We start from the raw sequence: 24481 nt of genomic DNA, 5'->3' as shown, positions 1-24481 counted from the left end.
TCTCAGCTTCCAAAAGAAACGCAAAGCCGGGCAGGACAGAGCCCATGGCTGTGTACAACCCGTGCCGAGGCGCAGCAGCCCCGCAAGGCACAGTGGCGACCGCCAGGCTACAGCCCTGCGTCGGAGACTGAGAACCTTGGGGAGCCGTGGCCAGGCGATGGGTCCCCGCGGGAACCCTCGTCGCTGAGTAGGCTGTTCGTTGTTTCTGGGAAAGGCCACCCCGCGCTGCTTCGTCTGGCTGGAGGATGCCTCGCCTGGGACAGCCGCAACAAAACCTCGGGTAGAAGGGCAGGGAGCGCAGAAAGCAGCACCGGGCCACAGCGCCGCTCTGCCCGGGGGCAGCCCGCGGCCGGAAGCGGAAGCGCCGCTGAGCGGCACTCCTGGGAGCCGGAGGCGGCACGGGCGGGCGATCTGTACTCGGCGCTTGCGGGTGAGTACAGCGGGGAGGGAGTGAGGCTGGCGGGCTCCTTATCGCCCCCCGCCGCGGGCGGACTCGCTCTTGCCCGCCCCGATAAGGGGCAGGTGGACGCGTTGCCGCCTATCGTGGGAGCCGGGAAGCGGAGGTTTAGCTCTAGTTGTGGGTCTGAAGCAGTTCCATGGCAGGCATTTCTGTGTTCGCTATCTATGTTTGCTCATTTAGTTCGTATTTATGTCCGGCTTACTAGTGGAAGTCTCTATGCTTATGATCACAAGTGAGTTGTATCCGTGGGTGGATAGAGAGCTGTAGCTTATGTTTCTGGTTATTAAAGCATCCTCTTAGCCAGGCCTTTGAGTTACCCTGATCTTTAATTCTTTTATGTGAATGTGACAATAGGTAGGTGTTATTAAGCCAAAACCACATCTTAATTGTCCAGCATTAGTTTGCTTCTGTGTTAATTTTTGCTTTTGCTTGTCTGAAAAGAGGCTTCTAGCTTTTTAATAAACCAGATAATGGTAGCTATCAGACACTGTAGGTTTTTTTTACATCTGCTTGTTAAGGGAAGAATCTGAGTGGGAAATGTTAATTGGTGTTTTCTTCTAGCAGTTCCAGCCTTCCAGAGGCTGCAGTTCATCTCTCTGTGCAATGTTAATGTAAAACAGCATTACATGAAGCAAGGTGGTTCTTAGAAAATATGCTGATGCTAGTTGTTGATTAAAGGTGTACCTTGTCTTCTGGGTCGAAGTGTTGCATTTAAGGTGATTGTGTAACACTCTTGTGTAAAGCATAGGGCTTTATCATATTTGTGTTATGGGCTAATGTGAATGAAAAAGACTAAAGTCTTCAGTTGGAGTGCAGGGTGTGAGAAGATACCATTTGTTTAAGCAATTGAATTCAGGCAAAAAAACATCTGCTTACGTTTAGCTGACTAGAAAAATGACTATGCCAATTTAGACTGGAATACTGTTGTCATTGTTCTTCCTTTTCTGACTTCTCACCCAAAGAAAGGAGCTTTGCACTCACAGTTTGGTTCCCTGGTGATTGCTTTCAACAGTACCATCTGCACCAGTGCAAATCCAGAGCCATTAGTTTAAGTGCACTCTTGCACCAGGAGGTGCTGGTCTGTTACAGGCCTGATAAGAAAGGCAAATGCTTCTTGTTAAAGCTAATTGTATAAAGAAGGTGGATAGTGTTGATAATCTTAATTCTTTTCAGGTGCTGGGGACCCCTAAGTTGTGCAGTTTTGAACAGACCTCCAATTCACATGCAGAAATGTTGCGCAGTCCCTGCATAGAAAGGGTTGCCCTCTTTCAGTCGCCCAAGCTGTTAGGGATTCTCTTACAGGACAACAACTCTATTCATCATTCCTGCTGATAAACAAAAGATGATGGCAGGAGAGCTTCCTGTTTTTTTTTGATAATGGCAAGGACACATAGCTGGTGTAATCGCAGGTACCAAGTGGGAGCTGGGTACGGGCCTCCCTTTCACAAACAGATGCTGAGCTTATCATGCAGCTGTGGGTTGTGTCCCACAGCAGAGGCCTGAAGGCCACGCTGTTGTACCTTGAAATGCAGCACAAGGCAAGTCTTGGACTTACTTAGGTTAACTATTACATGGATCATTGAGTGCTTGGTGTTCGATGGCCTTCAGGTCAGGATCACTCCAACTACTCTATTAGGTCTCCGTAAAACAAGTGTCCTCTTTGGTATGTGCTGTACATCTACAAAAATAAGGCTTGAGAAGCTAAGCAAGAAGCAGAAAATATAAACATCCTGTTTGAGCACATCCATCAGCTGAGTCATCACTTTCCTCAGATAATGAAAAAAACATGGAGAAGGCAGAGCAATTTTGGGATAGTATGCTGTGAATGCTTTGTTTTGAAAGCATCCATTCTTCCTACACAGCCATTCAACTGATTCTCCTTTTTCAGAAGACAAATAACATAAATGAGTTTGGACACAGCTGAACTTGGGAAATAACTTGCTCAGAATCTGATGAAATGAGCTAGCCAGTTTTGGAGCCCATCCTGAATGTGACTTCTTGTGAATGGTTTGACCAGAAATGTAGACTGCATAGACAGTGGGACATACTGTAAAACCTTCCACTTTTGTTCAAAGGCTTTGCTACTGTGAGCAGATTGCTATTTGCAGCAGCTATAATGCCAGCAACAGCTAATGGAAGATCTGGCTGGACCTTTGATCTGTTGACTTTCACAGGGAACATACTTGAATATCACGGAGTTAACTAAGCATGCGAGAGAATCCCAGACTCAAGAGTGACAACTGACTTTGCATAATCTTTTACCCTTCTCTCTTTAGTAACTGAACAACAAGCACTGTGAAATTCTGCCACATCAGGTGTGTGACACTCTGTATAACAGCAATGCTAGCTATGTTTATACTTGAAATGCATCTTATTCAAGAGTTGAGCTCTTAATCTTGAATTTACATTGGAGTCCACATGTGGGTTTTAGCATGGGAACAAGGAGTCTTTCAGCTCTTCCTTTCAAAGGTAATATTTCTTTCTGAAAGAGCAGGAAGACAAAGTTATTTTGGGGTTCAGAACATGGAGATGTCAGGACCTTTGCAGACACCTAGTTCTAGGTCAAAAAGATTAATGTGATCTGTGTACTGAAGTGTTATTTTCTATTGTCTGCCTTTGAAAGTACCTCCATTTCATCCTCTCTGCTAGCTGTGATTTCACATCGGAAAAGGAGTTCTCAGTTTTTGTTAGAAAAAGTAGTCTTATTTGGCAGTATTTGCCTGTTGCAGATACGTAACAATTCATAAGCATCTGTGCTTATTACAAAGGAAACCACAGTGATTCTGTTTTTCTTCACAACACCAAACAGCCTTGATAATGAGCTGTAGTTCATCTCTGAGTTGGTGAAAATTTGGATTAAAATGTGACAAAGCACATACATAGCATAAAAAGATGGGACTCATATGAGCAGTGATGTTCTTTAGAGCATTATGGTTTTGTTTTGTTTTCCTAGGCTATGCCTTTGTAAATGCCTTTATGGTTCACTCCAAGCCAAAACCCTGCCTGTATCAGGTCTTCAAACCTTAACCCACACTAGCTATTTCTGTCAAAATTTATCTACAACCACAGCACTAACTACAGCTTCATTCCTGAGCTGGCTGGTAGGGAGTTGGTAAAAGAAAAAGTGTTGAAATCCTGTGAAACTGCTGTACACTTGGGGTAGGAAAATCTCTTGCTGCTTTCTGTCTCATTAGTGCTTAGTGATGATTTAAAAAAAAAAGGAAGAGGAAGAAAAAAAATTTATCTCAACTTTTATGTTATTATAGAATGCTTATTTTTGTACTTCTCAGTTCTGAGAAATGTTAAACCTGTGCATTGTAGTGGAGAAGAGAAAAAGAAGGAAGAGAAAAAAGGGCTCATTTCTTAGTCTCTCCAGGGTAGCTATTGCCTTTGTACCAGTAAAAACAGAAGAACCTACTTCATCTTTAGCATCATGAGGACCTCTAGGATTTCATTTATTTGTTTTTGCATAGGAAAGGTAAGTTTTTGCAAATTACTGAATTGCTGTGAAACTCTGTTTTTATTCTTCTTTAGGAAAAAAATGTCTGCAGCATGCAGCTTCGTTGCACTCCAGACTGGGCAGAAGATGCCTCTCATAGGACTGGGAACTTGGAAAAGTGAACCTGGCCAAGTAAGCAGAGAACAATACAATACTGTGCTCTCACCTAATATTTGCACTTTGTGCACCTTTTTGGAACATCCTGAATCTGAAGCCTGGATCCCTTGCGTGAATGGGTTTATTTTTAGGTCTCCTGAAGTCAGTGTAATGTATGTATCTATTTGCATGACTAAGACTTTAGGGTATAAAAGCAGCAGCAGATCCCACTACAACTTGTTAATCCAGGCCTCAGGCAGTGATGCTCTGGGAGATGAATCCAGAAAGAGACTGAGTGGGGTGAGATGGGGAAAATACTGTAACTGTAATGCAGTGCCTGGATCTTCTACTGGTAAATTTTCAGGCCTTCACTTTGACCAGACCTCCCTCTGGCTTGGGCTCATACTTTTGGGAGGCCAGAACTCTAGTCATTCTTGTCCTAATTGCTGTTCCTATGTTTAACACAAAAAGAAATAACTAGCTTGGGTTGTCCTGCTTTTAGACTAAGAAGACTAATGGATCATTAGACATTCATGCTGCTTCTAAATGCAAAGCATTGGCAAACACCATACCTGGCAACAGTTTGGTGTGTTACTGCAAACTCTCTGTGGGAATGTTTCCATGCTGTGTGCTGTCCCTTCTACTGTAATACTTCTCCTCCTTGTCTGTTCTTCTCTTTTTTCTTTCTGTTTCATTTAGTTAAAAGATAAATTCTTGAGGGAAGAGATTGTACATACTTGCTGTGAAAAACAACGTCCACTGCTTGGTGCAAGTCTTAGCTGGTATTGTTGTTTCTGTGTATTTTGGATTATGTGTGCCACTGCATGTCTGTACAGTAAATGGCCTGTATCTTGACACTGCTCTCACATTAGGTTCATGATGGCTTTTGGGCAGTGTTAGATGACACTGGGCTTGTGTCTGAGAGGGAAAGGTAAAACCCTTCCCAAGATACTGTGCCAGCTAGAAACAGTGGGAAACAAGCTATAAAAGTCAGATCTATTGCAAGCCATTTTATCACTGGTCTTCCAGCTCAAACAACTATCAGGAGAGCAGATCTGTTTGGAATAGAAGCTGTGCTAACGTGGAAGCTGAGGGGGGGTGAGAGCTCAGTCAAACTTTTACATGAAGACAAGGGTGAATGTTCAGCTTTGTCACTCGAAATATCATCTGGCAGATTAATTAAATTTATTAACATGCAGGAACTAAATAGATGAATTTCTGTGCACTTGGAGCAGTTAAATGTGCATGAAAAAACAGAACATGAATGTCTATTTAAATCTAACTCGGGTAGATTTTGCTAGAGGGAGCAGTGCTGCTAGCAGCTAAACCTCCCGTGGGATCCCACATCTTTGCTGGGATTCTATGGGAATCATTCGGAGTCACTTCTTGTGAAATACCTACTGCCTTCAAAGACTTTATTCCTGGAATACAATGAAGGTAAAAATCTAAAAAGTGCAGTGAAAATGGCCAGCTATAGAAGTTGCTGCTATTCTTATTGAATAAATAAATTCCTGTTAGCCACTCTTGAAAATTCAGAAGGATAGCAGCAATTTGGCAGAGCAGCCAAATGATTTACCTTTAAAAGGAAATGGGGTAGTCCAGGGAGAGGAGTTGTAATTATGAATTAAAGACTTAAAGGACAAAACCCTACAGAGGCAGAAGAATTGTAATTGATTATATTTAATCTGGCAGTTTCCAAGTAGAGGGTGTTTATCAAATGCTTTTTGTGCAAGGGCTGCACTAGAAGCAAGAGTGGAAGTGGATGGCTTTTAAATTATTTCAGGTAAATATTTAGCAAATTTTAAGTGTTTTCCTTGCCAAGCTGCTTTTCAGTCATGACCTTACTCTCTTGAGTAATTGTTTTATTATTGCTGTTACTATTCCTGATCCTAAACAAGCCTTGACCTTGTAGTCAGATCTTAGCAGTGTAGTGCAAGGCTATCATTGCAGCCCTAGTTTTCTAGATGGGAAATAATTGAATTGAAATCCATGTTTATGTGATGAAGATCCTGTATATCCATTTATAGAACATTAGGGTATTTTCTGTGCAATGTGATCAAAGGCTGGAGGATAAATTCGTTTTCCATGTTACTATAGGAGCAGGAGGGCTACTGACTGGAAGGGGACAAAGTACAGAAGCTTGGCAGTTTGAATGAGTTCAAAGAGAAGTCCATTCAGATAGGAACATCAAGAATAGAAGCAGCTTTTTTCTTTGTTCAATATTGGACCTTGATTGTCTGTAATCGTTTAGTGCTTTGTTCTCTTCTTTCAAGTGTGCCATGCTTTCAGCCTGGAGGATTGATCCGCAACTGCTGAGCAGTCTAAGCTGCTGAGGCAGAGACTCAGATTGGGGAGGAGAAACACAGGGCTTAGGGAAGTTGTATTTCTGTGTGAAACTTCAGGAAAGCTGAAGAGAGTGTGTACTTCAGAAAACACAGAATCACAGAAACATCCAGGTTGGAAAAGACCCTTAGAATCACCAAGTCCAACCTATAACCCTACTTTACAAGATTCACCTTAAACCATATCCCTAAGCACCACATCCAGACAACCCTTAAACACATCCAGGGAGGTGGAATCACTGACCCTGGGCAGCTCATTCCAGTGCCTGACCACTCTCTCTGTGAAAAACTTTTTCCTAATGTCCAGTCTAAACCTACTCAGTCTTAGCTTGAGGCCATTCCTCCTTGTTCTGTCTCCAGTTACCTGTGAGAAGAGGCCAGCACCAGCCTTTCCACAAACCAGTTGGACTGGGTGTCTTACGACAGGATTGTAGCTATGGAGAAGACTTTAGTTCTTGGAAAAGCTTGTCAAGCAGCATAGAGAGTCCTGCTTATGTGCACAGAAATTCACTGTTGAGGGTGTATATTAAAGGAGGGACTTTTGGCATTTGAAGGGTAGGAGACAAAACTCCTTTAGAGAACATCAGCTCTTAAATTGGCATTACTTAAGTGGTGGTCTTAGTTCCTTTTCAGTCAACTTTAGTGCAGTGTGTACAAACTGTGGTAGAGCAACACTTAGGTTCTGCTTATAGTGGATCTCAGTATCATGTGTACTGATGATCTGTCTTTTTTGTGTTTGCCATCAGCAAATGTACTTGGACTGTTCAAATGTGACATCTTTGCAAGAAGCAGAGCAGGCTGATAGAGCCCTTTCTTTTCAAGTGTTATTGTCTGGAACTGAGAAGGCCTCTTCATAATGTCTTGGGGCAATGCAGAAGAGGGTCCCTAATCACTTGAACTGTGTGGCTTGGAAATATCAGGATGGTTTAATAGTTTTTCAGCTGGAGATCTGTAATGAGTTGGGACTTAAAGATTCTGGTTTTGTCAGCTGTCTGACTGTCAGCAATGTCGTGTTCCTCCATTTTCAAAACCAAAAGGAATTGTTAAGGTGTATAAATGTGGTTGTAATTTCCTGGGACTTTGTATAAGTGAAGGAGAGTAAGGCTTCAGCTGAAATACTCTGTCTGTTTTGGGTCAAACCACTTCAAGAAAAATGCAAGCCAGGTGACAAAACAGCAGCCACAGTGATGCAAAGTTTGGAAAAAATTAGTTGTGATGGAGAAAGGAGAAGCCTGCAGGCTGAGAGGATTGAGAGGAGGCATGCTGGTGCTTTCCAAATGTGCAGAAGGTTCTTAGAAAGGGGAAACCATGGGTTTAAGGACTGTTAGGACTAAGATGTGACATCTGGGCTGTCTCACTTAGAAATCTAAAAGGCTTGAGTGTAAAGATATCTGAGCATTAGAATAGACTGCCTGTCACTTAAGAGTTTTGACAAATGCGCTTAGGAATGGCTTAGACATAGATTTGCCTTACTGTGGGGTGTGGGTATGGAGTAGGCAATGCCTCAGTCTATTCAGACTAACTTTCTGTAGTTGCATGATGCTGGATTTGTGAGTCACTTAAGCTTTGTGATTCAACTTGCCTAATGCAAAATCAACTTGTAATTGCTCCTTCCATAGCAATATGGACAGGCTAAACTATATTATATGTGGGAAGTTTTCAGGATCCTTTAGCTATTGTGAATTCACAACACCAAATACCCAGAGGCTCATGAAATCTCCAACTGCTTCTGTTGTTGTTAGTGTTTTTTTTCTTCTCTGCCCTTCCAGAAGTTCATGTACATAATCTCAAAACTGAAAATTTTTGTTAAAACCAACTGCTGCTCTTCAGTTTACATTTATCTGCTATTAGTTGTGATTTCTTACCCCTCTAGAAATGTTGTTGTTTTTTTTTTTCTCATTTTCTCCTGATTGTTTGCATTTTTGCATGGAACAGGAACTCTCAGTTCACATGGGAATGTCTCAGTAGGCTGAGAGTAGTTTGCACAAATACAGATTTTGCACCAATCTAAACCTTATGTAAACGACCAGTCCCAGTTTTTCAGTGCTAGAAATTTATCAAAACATGCTGATACAGAAGTACAGCTTCCTGTTTTTTTGCTTTGCAGAGATGTTTGAAGTGCCTTATCCCTAGTTTTCTGCAAGCGGTGTCTGCTTTCTTTTTTATTATGGCAATATTGGTGCCTGTTTGGGTTAAAAAGTTTTTTGTTAGAGGAAACAGGAGATCAGTGCAGAGAAAGAACCTCCTTTTTATCTTTTCCTTTCTGCTTCAGCTCTCGCCTTTTTCGAGTCTTAAAATTGGTTGTTGAGTCTTAAAAGCATTTAATATCTCAAGTGATTTCAGAATTACCACCACGTTGACTTTGTAGTGACCTTCTGAGGAATGTCTTTGTCAAAGTGAAACGGGTTGTAAATGCCATCCTGCTAGAGAAAGGAAGAGCTTAGTTCACTGCTGCAATAGAAGTGCTTTGTCATTCTAGCTAAGGAAAACCGGTCTACATTCCAGTTTGCCTTTCAAAATGACAAACAATGCGGTCAGAATATCCTGTGTCTGCCTTGACAAGAAGAAAAAATGATATCCACCGGTAGAAGAGAGAGATCTTCTTCACACTTGATTTCCTGCTCTTTCTGTAGCATCTAAAACCACCCCTGTATACATCCTTAGTTGGTGTTAATAATTTTGTCAACTTTAAAATGTAACATGCTGGCACTTTGGTTAAGTTGAAATCTATCTCTCTCTAGCCTTTGTTAACACATTACTGATCTCTTGACGTGAGAGATTTAATCTCTACAAATACTTCAGGGCCCTATTGCATCAAGCCTTATATACAGAGTAATTTACAGTCTCCCAAGTTGGTGAAAAGCAACAGATAAGAGGTACTCTTACTGTAGGATTTCAGAGGGGTACATGTAAAATAGAAAATATATTTACTGTTCACTAGAATCTAAATGAAATACATTTCACTTAATGCTCATTGGCCTAAAGGCTGATCATTATGATACTGAAATCTGCAGTAGTTTTCGGTTCCTGCCAGGGACGTGTTGCTGTTGGCAACGCCCTAATTGTGAGCGATGTGAAAAGCAATTTGTGAAGTTGAGAGCATCAGGAGATCCCCTGCAGGCCATGGGTTAATACTCTAGGTAGCACAGTGACTTCTTTTGTTGTGCAATCAGTGAAAATGAAGTCATGGAGGGAAAATGTGTCATAAAATAGTATTTTTTGAGAAATTGTTAGCAGTTGAACCAAACCCAAACTGTGGCAATTCTGGAATAAGAAACAAGACTCTTCCTTTACCAGGAAAGAGGAGGTATCTTCCAGGCTTGAGTGATGTTGATCAACTAATGTGTTACTTCCAGAAAGACTGTCCTCTTGAGACATAATTTATATTAAACCTGCTTCTTAAAGCTTTTTATTTAAGACAAGTGTGACAACTATAGTTAAGAAAGAATCTGGTGGCTTTTGCATGGTCGGCTTGTGTGCATGGACTGTTTTCTTGTTACTTTTGAAGCATTTGCTACGTCCTAAAAGCTGTGCCACATAGGACTGTATCCTGCTCTGTATGGGTGCCATTACTGTATGTAGGTCTCTTGGAGATGTTTCTCACTCCTAACATGTAACTTTTTCCGTCCAATGATGTGTTCCTTTTCACTGATTGCATTGTGTAATCTATTTCTCATTACAGGTGAAAGCAGCAGTGACATATGCCCTTAGTGCGGGTTATCGCCACATCGATTGCGCAGCAGCGTACTGCAACGAAGTGGAGATTGGTGAAGCTTTCCAGGAATGCATTGGGCCCAACAAGGTAAAGGTGTAAAAATCACCATGCTGACTTACCTGAAAGTAGATTGTAAACTTAACATTGGTGACTTGTCCACCTCCTCCTCTGTCCCAGCTGTTTGTTATTAATCAGGAACGGACACAAAAGAGGGCTTTGTCTCCTGACTGTCAGAGGAGAAAAGGTTGTTGGAACAATTGCAAACAAACTACAGGAAATGCTTTTTAAAAAATTTCTCTGTCTGCTGCTTTCCTCCTGACAAAGTATCCCAATTTGAGTATCAAAAACTGGAGGTAGAATCAATAGTTCTAATGTGAAATATTTGCCATGATTTATGTGCAAAGCTAATCTAGTTAGCCAGTCTGGAATAGCACACAATGATGGATATCCACAGCAAATTCAGTGACTCTGGATTTTTTGGTTGTAGATAAAATGTAAGTGAGCCAATACATATATTTTTTTGTTGTTTAAGCAGTGATTGCACCTGCAGGTTTAGTAACTGTGCCTCTAGGGCCTGCATCTGAGAGTCCATGACCTAAATCTAATGTAGCGTGACAGACATTCCTATGGATGACATGGGGTGGAATCCTAAATTCATCAGCCTTCACTCTGTGGCCTGAGGGGCCAGAAGGATTATCTCTAACAGCCTCAGAATCCATGGAAAGAAAGTTTCTGCTTTCCTGCTGCTCTTGCCTTGGCTTTAGAGCAATCTCTTTGTTATATAATTAGTTTGAGAGAGGCTGTCCTCATCTTCTCCCAAGGATTCCTTGATATTAAATATTGTAACTAATACAGGGAAGCAGAGAACTCTTACCCAGTTTGTACTAGCTAACTAACTTAATACTAGAAACTTTAAAACATCTTTTTCTTTGAACACAGCAGCCACAAGTGAAACACAAAAATAACTAGATGGTTAGAGGAGAGAAATGAAGGAATTCATAATTCCAGCTTCTACAGAGTATTGATCTGAGTGAAATTTGGTCACACATAAGATAGTGAGAAGTAATCCCTGATGGCATTTTGTCTTTCAGGTTTCCGAATGCAATCTCCCTTTTGCATTTTATACATCCCAGTTAACAAACTTCCTATTTGTTGAATTTTTAGCTCTTTCCCACCCTCAGTTCTTAGTGTGTTTCTTCCAGAACCTAGAAGCTGAAGTGCAGAGGTTCTGTTTATTTTCCCACGCTTTTTCCATGAGAAGCATTCGTAGTTTATAAGATGATGAGTACAGTGAATTAGCTGGTCGTGCCTAGAATATGTGAGTTGTTAAACAGAAATTACAACATTTACATATGAAAAAACTAAGTAAGCTTTCTTTTGGCCACATCACATTTGGTAGAGACTTAAATCCTTGAATTGGAAAGTTTGGTAAACTTCATGTGTGGAGAGGATCATTTTGGCTTTTAGAACTTCTAATAAATGTTGAAGTATTAGGTGTGTATTTCTGTCACCAATGTCTGTATTTCACTCTTCTCCAAGCAATATATTTTTGAAAGGTTTCATTTATGGGTTCTGTGTGTTACTACTGTTTTTTTTTTCTTTCTTACAGAATATAAAAAGGGAGGACCTCTTTGTAACATCAAAGCTCTGGAATACCAAGCACCACCCAGATGATGTAGAGCCAGCACTAAGAAAAACACTTGGTGATTTGAAACTGGATTACCTGGACCTGTACCTCATGCATTGGCCTCATGCTTTTGAGTAAGTTCTACTTGAAAAGGGCACAGAATGCAGAAACTCCAGTTTTTAATAAGTGGCTGGTGTGATGTCCTGAGGGCCTTCTTTCTAAGCTGTGAATTTCTTCCATTGTTATGCTGCCTGCAAGATGTTTCTCAATGTGCCTAATCATCTAGTCATACAGAACACCACAGACACTGTATGACCACTCTTTCCTACCCATACTTGTACACTTACCCATATTTAGTCCATTCATTCACAGAAATAAGTGTTCAAAATCAACTTTTCTTTAAATTTCAGGTTTTGGTAGCGATTAGAACTGTTCGTTTTGTAGCATAAATAGTAGAGGAGACAAAACTTCTGGTTTCGCGTGGAAGCATTGTAAATAGGAAAGGGATAATTGCTCTCATTACTTAGCAATTATGAGGCTGGAAAAATGAATGTTAAGTCTTAAAGTAATTGCTTAAAGATTTTAAATTATTTTAATGGTGAGAACAACTAGGTAATAAAATTAGGGTCACTGAACTTCTGAGAGTTTGGTGTGGGAGCCAAAACCAAATGAAAATAGTCTAACTGGGAAAAAGTAACAAAACTTCATGGTACAGGTTTCTCTACTGAAGCTTGCAATCTTACACTGGCTGAAAATTTGGCTTGCTGTTAAGTAAAATGTTGGCAAAATTAAAAATACATTTAAATTTTAAAATGCTCTGGTGTCTTCATCTAGGCACTGGGGAAGTGTGGTAGTTATTCTTGACTCTGCTGTTGACCTGTGGGGCAGCCTTGAGGAAATCCTGTCAGTTCTCTGTGCCTTAGTTTTACTTCTCTGTAAAATGAGGACTAAGTGCTTTGGGAAGATGACAGCACTTTTTTGCTAGTAGTTATTAACTGTACTGGGGTGGCCAAAGACACGTGGTGTCATGGTGCTATCTGTATGAGGAGGAATTGGAAATCACTTCTTATGACACTTTGACTCTATGATTTGAGGAAATACAAGACAAGGAGTTCAGCAGCTAAGTGGGTTTAGGCTACAACCCTATCAGAAGCAAAGTCCCTTGCTTTGTGACAGCATTGCTTCCACACCTACAAGAATGTGGGAGAGAGGGAATGAATCTCCTGACCAAATGTTTTCATGAAGGCTTCACTCAGCAGAGGAAAGCCTATCAGTTTGAAGGGCATCTGGCTGTTCTACAAACTAGAAACAGTTCTCCTTTTAGTCATGGACTGAATTTTACAAAGCACACAATACTAACAGTAAAAGGAAGTATAAATATATTCCACAGCATAACAGAATGAGGAAGTGTTTTCAACTAGAGCTGGTTCAGAGGAAGAACTGTTAAAAAAATCCCCGTTGTGAAACAGGTTTGTTTTCCAGATAATGGGAAAAAAATGAAACATTGCTTTGATAGTAACACACAACACAAGGAGTTGTGCATACTTAGATACTACTAATGTTTAAATGGGCCTCATGTTGTGGAAACAGTTGACAGGACTGACATTCTAATAAAGCAACTGTCATTCTCCAGAAAGAACTAGTTCACTCTACAGTTTCCCATTAGCTCTACTTCAGGTGTTTTAATGTGTGGTTACCTGTGATGCCAATTGCTTTGGGAAGCTGGGCAAACAAATGTTATTTACACAGAAATTAAAATAGGCTTTCTAGAGGCACTGTGATTTTCACCTGGACTTGGAAATTAATCTCTTGCTTAATATACTAGCCTTTGAGGCTGCTTTTCTGAGTTGGGAGCTCATACAGCTTTCAGAGCGACTTTTGGTTGTAGATTTATCAATGACAAGAAGAACCATCTCCAGCTGCTGCCATTTCTGACACTGTTCACTGCTTGGCTAGAGAAGCATAACACATTCTCTGAGATCTGAGCTAACAGTATCCTGCAGTGGTTATGAAGCAGTGTTCTTGCAGTGGGATTGCTTGTACCCCTACCAAGCATGGACTGCTGAGACACCATTCAAAGCTCTCTGGTAGTATGGTAGTGTCACTTGGCATAACCTGGTTCGTTGTGTGTTTTGGGGTTGTTTTGGTTTTTAACATGGGTTGGTGGAAGTATACCCAGCCTATAAACAACATGTACATGTTAAGATTTTTGTGAGAACCTGTGCTTGTATGGAATGCTGGCACTGCCACAAAGGGAGTGGGAATGCCAGTGTACTTTGAATGCGATCTCTCCTAGACAGCTCTTAATAGAATTATAGAATCAACCAGTTAAAAAATTATAGGAAAGCAAAATCCTTTTGATAGCAGATGCAGAAAGATTATGTAGAATATCGATTTCCTCTCAATTTTTTTTTAAATCAAAGCTGTCCTCCAAGTTGCTGCTCTCTAACTTAGGTGCTTTGCTAAGATCAAAATGTGCAAAGAGCTGCTGCTGTGTACAGTGGCTTATCAGTTTGATGTGGTCACTACAGTATAGGTAAGTAGCTCAAAGTACCATTTAACAAGTTTACATGGGAATGACTATATGAGAAATAGTATTGGTTAAGTCAGCATAATGGAATTTGACAAACAGATCTGCACAGTTTGTGCTTTACCTTCCCAACTGTGGAAGTCGTTAAAAATACTTTGAGGAAAGCTTCTTCTAGTGAAGAACTAACATAATATAAATGATGTTGTAGATGTACTTACACTTTGCCTTCAATGCTGCAGACGAGGGGACAACATCTTCCCGAAGAATCCCGATAACACAATGCGTTATGATTACACTGATTACAAGGACACTTGGAAGGCTATGGAGAAGCTGGTAGAAAAAGGCCTTGTGAAAGCCATTGGGCTGTCAAACTTCAATAGTCGTCAGATTGATGATGTGCTAAGTGTGGCTACTGTGAAACCAGCTGTGCTGCAGGTAAGATGAATAAAGGAGAGGATGAATACCTTTACTGTCTGTCTTTAGGAGTGAAGAATTTGTTTAAACAAGGGTGCATGTCTTTATATAAGGGGAAGAATATAGCCAGCTCTGCAGGTGTAGTAGGCATGAACACAGATAAATTTTTTTGGGAAGCAGGCCTATATCCATGTTCCATGGCCATTTATGCTTAGTTGATCACATTTTGGTAGAGGTCATCTCTCGTGAGGATTCGTTTAGTCTATAAGAAAGAAAAACTGTGAGAGGGTAGCTTGAATGCCTTCTATAAGGAACTTCTTTGCTCATTGTGTGATCTATTTGGTACATGGGAAATAATCCAGCACTCCATACTTAGGTGGTCTGTTCTCCTTTTCCTGTAAGTTTTCACTCTTCTGGTAGTGAGCCTAAGGTTTTCCAGAGTCTGAAAAGATCTCCTGTGATGTATTTGGTTTTGTTGTGCTTTTGACTTCCTGTTGTTTAGAGCTTTGTGTTGATACCTGTGATCTAGCTCTCATTGTGGATCATTTTAACAGGTAGAATGCCATCCTTACCTAGCTCAGAATGAGCTGATAGCTCACTGCCAGAAGAGAGGACTGGTTGTCACTGCCTACAGTCCCCTTGGTTCTCCAGACCGCATGTGGAAGCACCCAGATGAGCCTGTGCTTCTAGAAGAACCTGGGATCAAAAAACTGGCAGAAAAATACAGCAAGTCACCTGCACAGATCATCCTCAGGTACAGAACAGTTATGAGAGAGAGGATGGCATCTGGGGTCACAGCCTTAAATCAAAACACACAAGCTGGAAAAAATCAGCTTAAAGTACATATTCTTCCATATCAGTGAGGAGCTAAAATCATAGTGCCAAAAGCAAAACCCAGTTTGTTTCTTGTTTTACAGAGTTAGTAGAGTTGGTCCTGCCTTAGGACAGGTGGACAAAGTAGGTAAGAGGAGTCCATTCAGGGTATGGATCCATGCCTGGGGCAGATCTCAATCTGTTCTGCTGTGGAATAGCAATAGCGCAGTTAAGGCAGCAGTGCACCACATTTAAGTGCTGCCTGCTGAAGTTGCATGTGGTCAGTTGGTTGAAACCTGCATTCAAATGGGGTCCCAGGAAGAGGGGCTGAGGAAGGGACTTCTCATCTTCACAATGAAGGACCATTTGCTGTTTTGTGGGGTTTTTTTTTTATATATAGCAAAATCTAGCTGCTGGATACTGGGAAATAAAATGATTGAGTGATATCCAGAATATGATTAGCACCTTGTAAAAGTGGATTTTTTTTTTCCTGGTTCTATATCTGTCAGTAGCATTAGTACAGCAAGTTACCCTGCCAGCTGAACATGGTCAAGATCTTCTTCTCAAATGACTAGAGAGGCCCTTGATGTTTTTGGGTTTTCTTTTAGTTTCTTGGAGATTGTCATGTTAGAACTTGCATAAAATTCTTAATTTTTTTTCCTGACTGTTTCTTGCATTTCTGGTTTAAAGCACCTGAAACTTTCTTGTTCAAAGGCATAAACATCTTCCTCTCACTGATTATTCCAGTGGCTACTGTTTTGCTTAAGCCCATTAAGTCCTAATACAATGCAGTGCTGTGTCAGCCCTCTTCTGGGTATTTTTATTTCACACAGAAATGTAAGTGACATCTCTGATGGCACGGATTCAACCGAAATAACTATTGTGGCTCTTGGCCAGCTCACCCGATGATCTCTCTCTCCATCCTCTTACAGATGGCAAGTGCAGCGTAAAGTGGTTGCCATTCCCAAGAGTGTCACTCCAGCTCGCATTCAGCAGAATCTCCAGGTGAGTTTAAACTAAGAAAAGGAGTTTCAGCAGGATACTTCCATGTGTGTAATACATTGTCCTACTGCTTGCAGAACAACAAGATGAGTCAATTTATATTTGTTCATCAGTGTATTAGAATGCGTCGAAGGGAGGGTAAAGATTTTAGCTTAAAACATTTCAAGTTTGCTTTCCAGTTAAGTGTGTGCACATGTGCACATGCATGGTCTTGCCATCAATAGGTAAAGAGTCATAGAATCATAGAATCAGCCAGGTTGGAAGAGACCTCCAAGATCATCCAGTCCAACCTATCACCCAGCCCTAACCAATCAACTAGACCATGGCACTAAGTGCCTCATCCAGTCTTTTCTTGAAGACCCCCAGGGACGGTGCCTCCACCACCTCCCTGGGCAGCCCATTCCAATGGGAAATCACTCTCTCTGTGAAGAACTTCTTCCTAATATCCAGCCTATACCTACCCTGGCACAACTTGAGACTGTGTCCCCTTGTTCTATTGCTGGTTGCCTGGGAGAAGAGGCCACCCCCCACCTGGCTACAATGCCCCTTCAGGTAGTTGTAGACAGTAATAAGATCACCCCTGAGCCTCCTCTTCTCCAGGCTAAACAGGCCCAGCTCCCTCAACCTCTCCTCATAGGATTTGTGCTCCAGGCCCCTCACCAGCTTTGTTGCCCTTCTCTGGACATGTTCCAGCACCTCAACATCTACAAAGAATGTGCTTTGTAGAAGTTAAACTCTTTACTGAAGTATATCTGAGATACAAATTTATCGAACAAAGGAGTCTCCTGAAGATATTCTTCCTTATGAGCCACAGTTGCTCTGCCTGAGAAGTGAGGGCTGGTGACTGCAGCAAACTGGCACTCTAATTATGCTGATGGAATAGAATTAGTGTAATTTGCTTCTGCTCTGACATAGAAGCAGTTCACTTCAGAAATTATTTGAACACTCTGACTTCCAGTAATTTGGAGAAAAGTCTCTGAATTACCACCCCATGATCCATTTTTCAGCCACCATACAGATGGGTTGGTTACATGTTTAAGTTGGGACTTGTTTCTTTGTTAGTCTCATAAAACTAAGTCCTGCCATGCAGTGTGCTACTAGAAATTTCAGCAATCTCCAGTGAACTCTGCAGTTAATCACTGTTTAGATCTACATGGGAACAGAGTATTGATTGAATAGGCAGCCCTTAACTTGGAGGAACGGTTCTGCTGCCTTTTATCTTTGTGAAGAAGTGCTGTGCAGTATTAGTGTAAGCTTAGAGTTGGCAAGTGTATGAGCACCTCAGGCTTTAAGCCTTTGTTTTGGTGTTTCTTATAAAATTTGCTTAGTTACAGCTTGATATTTATAAACAGAAGACAAAACTAATGCTGTTTAAAGACAAGATTTTTACAGGCACATAAATGCTATCGATCACAGTTGTATGGAAATTCCCTCTATTTGAGGCACAGACTTGTCCAAGTTGAAGCTTTTGAAGATGTTTAAAATGTTACAGGTCCTGTTGTGTTCACTTTACCTGGGTTTTAACATCAGGATCTTGCAACTCTAATACAGCACATGGGTTTTCTTTTTGAAAGTACAAAAGAAATGTGTAACTATAGCTTAATAAATGATCCCGACCTTGTGTGTGTTTGCCTCAGGTAAGCTGTTGCACAGTCATCTAAAATTAAGCACTGAAATAGCCAGCAGTGTCTTAGGTTACTGTTGCTGTCCTGGATTATTGAGAAGTGAACCTTTTTAGCCTTTTAGTCTGCTCTATTGCTTGTGGATGTCTGCAGACATTCATTGCTCAAGGGGATGGTTGTGACTTACAAAGGAACCAAAACAAAGAGGCAAAACTCCACAACAGTTAAATGTGGTGGTTATTGAATGAAGCCTATTGCTTTTGTTGTCAGGTGTTTGATTTCAGTCTCACAGAGGAGGAGATGAAGCACATTGGAAGCCTGAATAAAAACTGGCGTTACATTGTGCCAATGATTACGGTAAGTTGCTCGTATTTCTCATTGTCATTATGTGCACAACTTCGTTGCAGTTTTCTTTCTTTTACTACTGCCATCAGAACTACTTGCTTATAAGAACACTATCTTTTCTACAGTATCTGAGATGAAAGATTTTTTCAAAAGCTGGATAGAAAAGGGTTAACTTCTTTTTGCTGCTACTGACTTTCAGGTTGTCATTACTGACAGAGTCCCATCTTACTTCAAATCAGCAGGAGTTTGGTGCAATTTGTTGTTCTTACATACAAGCAGGCTAAAGTCCATATTCCTCCACAAGTGCTCCTTGTTCCATCTCTCCCCATCCACTTTGTACCTGAAGAGTTAGGGTGCTGTTAGTTCTCTACATCCATGGTGAAAGTCGTGGAATGGTATTTATCCTCCCCTCTCCACTGGATGTCTCCTCTTTGAACACCTGTTCCAATGACTTTCCTCCAGTATAAGGAATTTTACTTAGGCTGTTGTGTTTTTCATCCCAAATCTATCAGCCACAGAATCTTCTAGCATCAGTAGTTCACTGCCCCATGAACACTGACCCCTCATGTCATGTGCTATCAGATGCCAGTCTGGTTTTAGAGAAACCAATGTCTTGTAAGTGTTGAAGTCCTCTTGGTCTGCCTTTCCTTGTATTAAAGGGTCTACCTTTTTTCCTTTTTCCCTCACTGTAACAACAGCAACAGCTAGTGCCTTTTTGTATCCTGTCTTCATAATGTTCCTCATTTTTTATTGTCCTGCTTCTGACTATACAACAAAGAGCTGTTGCCATTCCCTGGTGCATCACTGACCAACTATGGCAACTGAATTACAATGGGTCTGAAGTGATGTCTCTATCATACGGTATACTGCATAGATACGGTAGGTCTGTCTGCAGATTTGGAAGCCTTGAAGTATACCCATACCTCTCCAGCAGTTTGTCTACCTGTAAGTTGTTCTTCAGTAGTCAGTGTCTACTGGCTACAGGAATTTGCTGGGGAGAGCTTTTCTCCAAGATTTATCACTGGATTTTTTTAATACCTGGGAGTGTATCAGTGACTGAGATAGAAAAGAGAAGCTGTGAATATGTGGTGAATGACTGTCTTGTATCAAGGGGAGATACTTGTTAAAGCTTCCACTGTTGTGCTGGAACTTATCAGAGCTTCAAGGCCATGCTTTTAACTGCATGGCTGGTTCAGTCTGTGTGTGTAAATAGAAACCCCCACATCCCTGGAACCAAAACTACCATGTTTATGGATCTGTAGTCTGTACACCAAACAGCAAGCTTAGCTGCTGATCTGTGAATGTGGTAGTGATAAGCACACCTGCTGTTGACAGTGTTTCTTTCAAGTGTTCTGCTACTTACCCTGCAAACAAAGTTGTTTAGTTAATGAAACTACAAAATACATTCAAATGTAGTTTGGCTTGGATGAGCTGCAGATAATTCATGAGCTTTTGTTACCTGGGAGACCTGATCAGATCACAGTGATTCACAAAAGGAGAAATTAAATACAGTTCAAAGTGCTAGCCCATCCAACTAGAAAAAGGGTGAATGTGATGCAGCTGGGCTTCAAAGACATTGCCATATTGTCAGATAACAAGAGAAGAAGCAGCCAGATGAAAATTAAAACATGATTCTGTGGCTGTAAGATCTCTAGTGGAACCTTTTGTCTCCTGCCTATCCCTTCTGGGCTTATTGGAAAGAATTTTCATCACCTGAGAATTAAAATTCCTGCCTAACCTTTCATGCCTGTCTCCCCTATGAAGCTAATTTCTAATGTCTTGATTTCAAAGTGTGATATGGCCATGATACCAGAGCTCCTACTATAACTGGCAAGACAGTTTTTTCTTGCTTTGCTTGGTTGAGATAGAAGCACAAATTCTTACAGTTGTGCCACTCTTCTCCATATTGTGCTTTATTTAATGCCTAAGGAGATCCTATTGCATTGCATGTAGACAATTTAAATTGCTTTATACTTTTTAACAGATCAGTATTTGGACAGAGGTTAGAAATTACCCTACACCATCTTGAGATCCAAACTTTTGGAAACACATAATTGACCAATGAATATACTTAGGTGAAACTTGAATGAGTAGCAAGCCAGGAGGAGGAGTGATGTTATAGTGCACATGATGATCTGTCTGGTTTTGATAGCTAGCTGCCATTGACCTGCAGAGTGTTCACTGCTGATTTTACTCCCCCGCCTCCTGTCAAATTCCTGGAGCAGACGGGAATTAGCTATGAGAAACATTGCTTCTGGCAGCTGCTGTCTTGGCATGCTGTGAACAAGAATGCTTGCTTTAAGAGCTGTTGTGTGCAGCAAGATGTGCAGGGGTAAGAAACAAGGTGAAAATGAGGAATATGAATTCTAGGAACATGAGGAAGTTGCTGGCTCACAAAGAAAACCTGAAGATAACTGTGATACTTTTGTCCAGAGTTTTAGGAGTTGCCTTCAGTTGACAGCTTCATTTCAGCTTTCTTTTAATCTGAGCATCAGTCAAATGTTGAGCCTTATCTTAGTTTTCTGTTCTGTAGTGCCCCCAAGTGACTAATTTTACACTTCAGTAGTCACTGTAAGCAATTAATTACAAGGGATTCCAGATGTTGCTTTGAAATGCAGGTTTCATACCAAAAGCTAATAGAACGACTTTGCTAATGGATGTGTGATTTGAAAGTCCCTGTGATTCCCTCTGCCCCTGTAACATTTTGCATGATCACTATCATCACGTTTACATGTATAAAAGTCAATGATTTCTCTAACATAATCAATAATAAGTTTGAGCTGAATGATGCCAGTTTGTCATCCAAGGAAGCATGTATCTCTGCCAGTGCTGCACCGAAATTACAGAGGAGGAACAAGGTTTTACTTCAGTTTCTCAGAAGTTGCAAGTAGAAATGCAACTTTTGTATCTAAATGGTTAAAGGTGGGATGTGGGAATTAAAACTTTTGCATTGCCACATCTGCTTTTGGGCTAACCTGAGCCTCTCCCTATCTGAATATCAGTTTCAGCATTCCCATTTTACAGCTGGAGAAGCTGGTCTTTGTGGAAATGTTCTTAAACAAAAACTGATATGAAGGAATTCAGTGACAATGTTATTGCTTCAGTATGTGACCTTGAGCAAGTTTTTCAATGTGTTTCAGCTTATCCTTCTGTAAAACTGGCAGGCCAGCAAGTCTCTCTCATGCAAACATGGGCAAAAGCTCCAGTTCCAATAGCGTTTAGAAGTGTGCATGTTACAACATTTGCTCTGTAACAGCTACAAGGCAAAAGGTTTTTAACTATTCTTTATCAAATTCAAGTCTCAGCAGCTTGAAAGACTCTTGCTCTAGGCTACAAAAATCTACCTCCTTTAAAAAATTATTTTAAATTTTTTTTCTTTCAAGAAGTGCTAAGGAGACTTATGAGTAGAAGGAACAGCTCGTGTTTAAGCTAAAAAGGATGCTCCAGATGTTTAGGATATGAAGATTGACAAATCTAAACCACATGAAATTTGAAACTGAGATTGAGAATGGATTTTTATCTTTCTGAGTCTGTCTGTTTATTTCACAGGTGAATGGAAAGCTGGTAGCAAGAGATGCTGGACATCCCCATTACCCCTTCAATGATCCTTATTAACTACTGGAAAATAAAGTGCGAGTGACAGGCTCCTCTGCACGCCCTTCCACAAAATAATTGTTGCCACAATTCATCGGAAAACCTATCCAAAAAAAGCCTTCTTTCCTGAGTAGATTTTCTTACAATGTACTGCTTCTAATTGACCTCCTCTGGAGTTTCCATGCCAGAGTTTGTTGATTTATTACAATGGCTGCAGGCTTGTTCCTGGAAGCATCAAATCTTTGGGGGATTAGAGAGAGTGGGTGAGTCTAAATCAAGTTCTAAACATGTCCTTATCAGGCTAAGCAATGCTTTGGGTTTATTGCCCGTGAAACAGTTTTGAAAGTTTTAGTTATTGTCGGGTTGGGGAGAGGGAGGAAAGGGGAAAGGTGAAGGCATGAAAGCGTCTTAAGATTAAAAGCTGCTCAGTCTTCAACCTTATCTTTTTTCATACGGGGAATAAAGTGAAGTGTGCTACAGTTGCACTGTATCCGTAAACTGTTAATTAACGCCCAAGTAACCAGCCATGCCCAGTGTTTTTTTTGGTCAACTTTAGAATACTTGAGGAACTTAGAATCTTTTTAATTTGCCTGTAGAATTCAGGAGAATAAATTCATGCCCTGGAGCAGGCCTTCAGGATGGTTTTCTGTTGCTTGTCATGTGGATAGGTTTCAGCTCTGACAATGGCTCTCATTGTCCTGTGACAAAAGCCTCAAGAACTCTTCACCCTGGTTTTCCTGCAAAGTTGTCCAGCGTCTCTTTACTAAAGATGTCCATTTTGAGTTCTGGAAGGTCACAAAATTATTTCCTGACTATACAGCAAAGACCTGTCAGGGGCCTCTTCCATTTTCATGGCACATTTTTTGACTGCTGCCAGGGTTGATGCTTGGGAAAGATGGTCCTGTTCTACCACTGGCCTGCTGGTAACAGTGGGCAAGTAATTTTCCTGTCCTGTGCCTGTATTTTGCCACTTGCCACATCTCTGTCACTCCCTAGCAGGGGACTATTTACTGAGTGCTAGTGCACAGCTGAGCAGAACTGGAACTCTATAGCTCTAACAGGGGGTTTACTTTGTTTCAGTCTCTTAATGAATTGTCTACCATCTGAGTACAAAGGGCATGAGATATTAGTACCTATGAGTGCTCTGATAGTGATACCTTTTTTGGCCTCAGCAATGTTTTCTCTACCTATAAAATGGGATTAATGGTTATTTTCCTTGGTGCAGACAAGGCAGAGCAAGGCAGAATTGCTAAAGGCCCTTGGGATTTAAAACAAAGGAACCCTTTCAGATCTCTTGATGCCAGTCAGAGGCATGACTTCTTGTTTTCTGGTGAATAAAGCTTGACTGACTATAAGTGAAATAAAGAACGTTTAAAATAAATATTTTTTCCCATAGCAATAATTAATATAGAGCTAAAAAAAATTCCTCTGTATTCAAATAGTTAAAGAAAATGAACAAATATTTTCTTTTAATTTTGATAACCTCTTTTACAGTAGGTCTATAGTAAAACTACATCTTCATCTCAAGTGTAGTGCTTCCTCAAGTATTTCCTGCCCTGGGCCTCACAGTGTGCTGCCAAACTGGAACAAACCTGTTTGTCACTTTTTGTAATCCTTCTGTAAAACTTAAAAGAACTTCTATTCTTTAGGAAAGCATTTCCTAATTCCTGCTGAATTCACCTCAGTGGAGAAAGCCATTTTAGCTCAATTAGGATTCTTTACTAGACTGGATATTTTCTTCTAAGGGAAATGAAATCCCCCTTGTTTTGTTTTTTTTTTATTATTCTAATCAAACACAGGTGCCTTTGAATACAAATCTGACTGCAAATCAGTGGGGAAGCAATTATACTTTGAAGGCACTGTGTAGAATGTTAACAGAAATCATCCTGCCAAGAAAAGTGGCTTTTGTTCTATGTATTTCCACTTGCATGTTCACATGTCTTAAATAAATACTGTATTCTGTGCATGACTTTGGGACTTCTTTCCCTCCTCTAAAGTCAAGGCTTCAATTAACCTTTTCCAATTATTTCTCTGAAATAAGCTGAGCAGAGAGAATTCCCAAGAAAAGCAGATGAATTATGTATCTCTGTTAAACCCACAATTCCCAAGTTTGTTACTATGTGGAGTAACAGTGCAGCTAAAGCTGGTCAGCTTTTACCTGGAAATAACACAGGGGGAAATGAGCCTCCATGTCTCTACCACTGGCTTTGCTGCTGCTGTGCAAGTTTTCTGGAGGTCTCTGCTGTCAGGACTGCAACAGCCATGTCTGCCTTGTCTGCTGGCTTCCAGGAGCTGGGGGAAAAAGCCAAGTCTCCGATGAGCAAGAGCAAGCAGACCTTTAAAGGTCTTTACCAGCTCAAAGTATTCTATGATTCTTGAATTGCACAAGATCACAGAATGGCAGGGCTTAGAAGGGACCTCA

General features: G+C 40.8%; 1 protein-coding gene across 2 annotated transcripts; it reads left to right on the top strand.

The window, feature by feature from the left end:
- Positions 1–317: 317 nt before the first annotated feature.
- On the top strand, positions 318–24028 carry AKR1A1 (aldo-keto reductase family 1 member A1). 2 transcript variants are annotated; one of them, XM_064147671.1, is made up of 9 exons: positions 318–430; positions 3995–4091; positions 10080–10199; positions 11722–11873; positions 14509–14704; positions 15238–15437; positions 16429–16501; positions 18391–18477; positions 22015–24028. In XM_064147671.1, exons 2-9 carry the CDS (start codon positions 4002–4004, stop codon positions 22078–22080), a joined length of 984 nt encoding a protein of 327 aa, XP_064003741.1. In that variant the 5' UTR covers positions 318–430; positions 3995–4001; the 3' UTR covers positions 22081–24028. The 2 variants fall into 2 exon arrangements, with proteins under 2 accessions (XP_064003741.1, XP_064003740.1); XM_064147670.1 differs by lacking the exon at positions 318–430 and adding an exon at positions 542–692.
- Positions 24029–24481: the final 453 nt, after the last annotated feature.

Source organism: Pogoniulus pusillus, chromosome 8 (genome assembly GCF_015220805.1).
Source record: "Pogoniulus pusillus isolate bPogPus1 chromosome 8, bPogPus1.pri, whole genome shotgun sequence".
Lineage (NCBI taxonomy): Eukaryota > Metazoa > Chordata > Aves > Piciformes > Lybiidae > Pogoniulus > Pogoniulus pusillus.
Note: the sequence above shows the minus strand (reverse complement) of the source record. Positions and strands in the feature narration are given on the sequence as shown.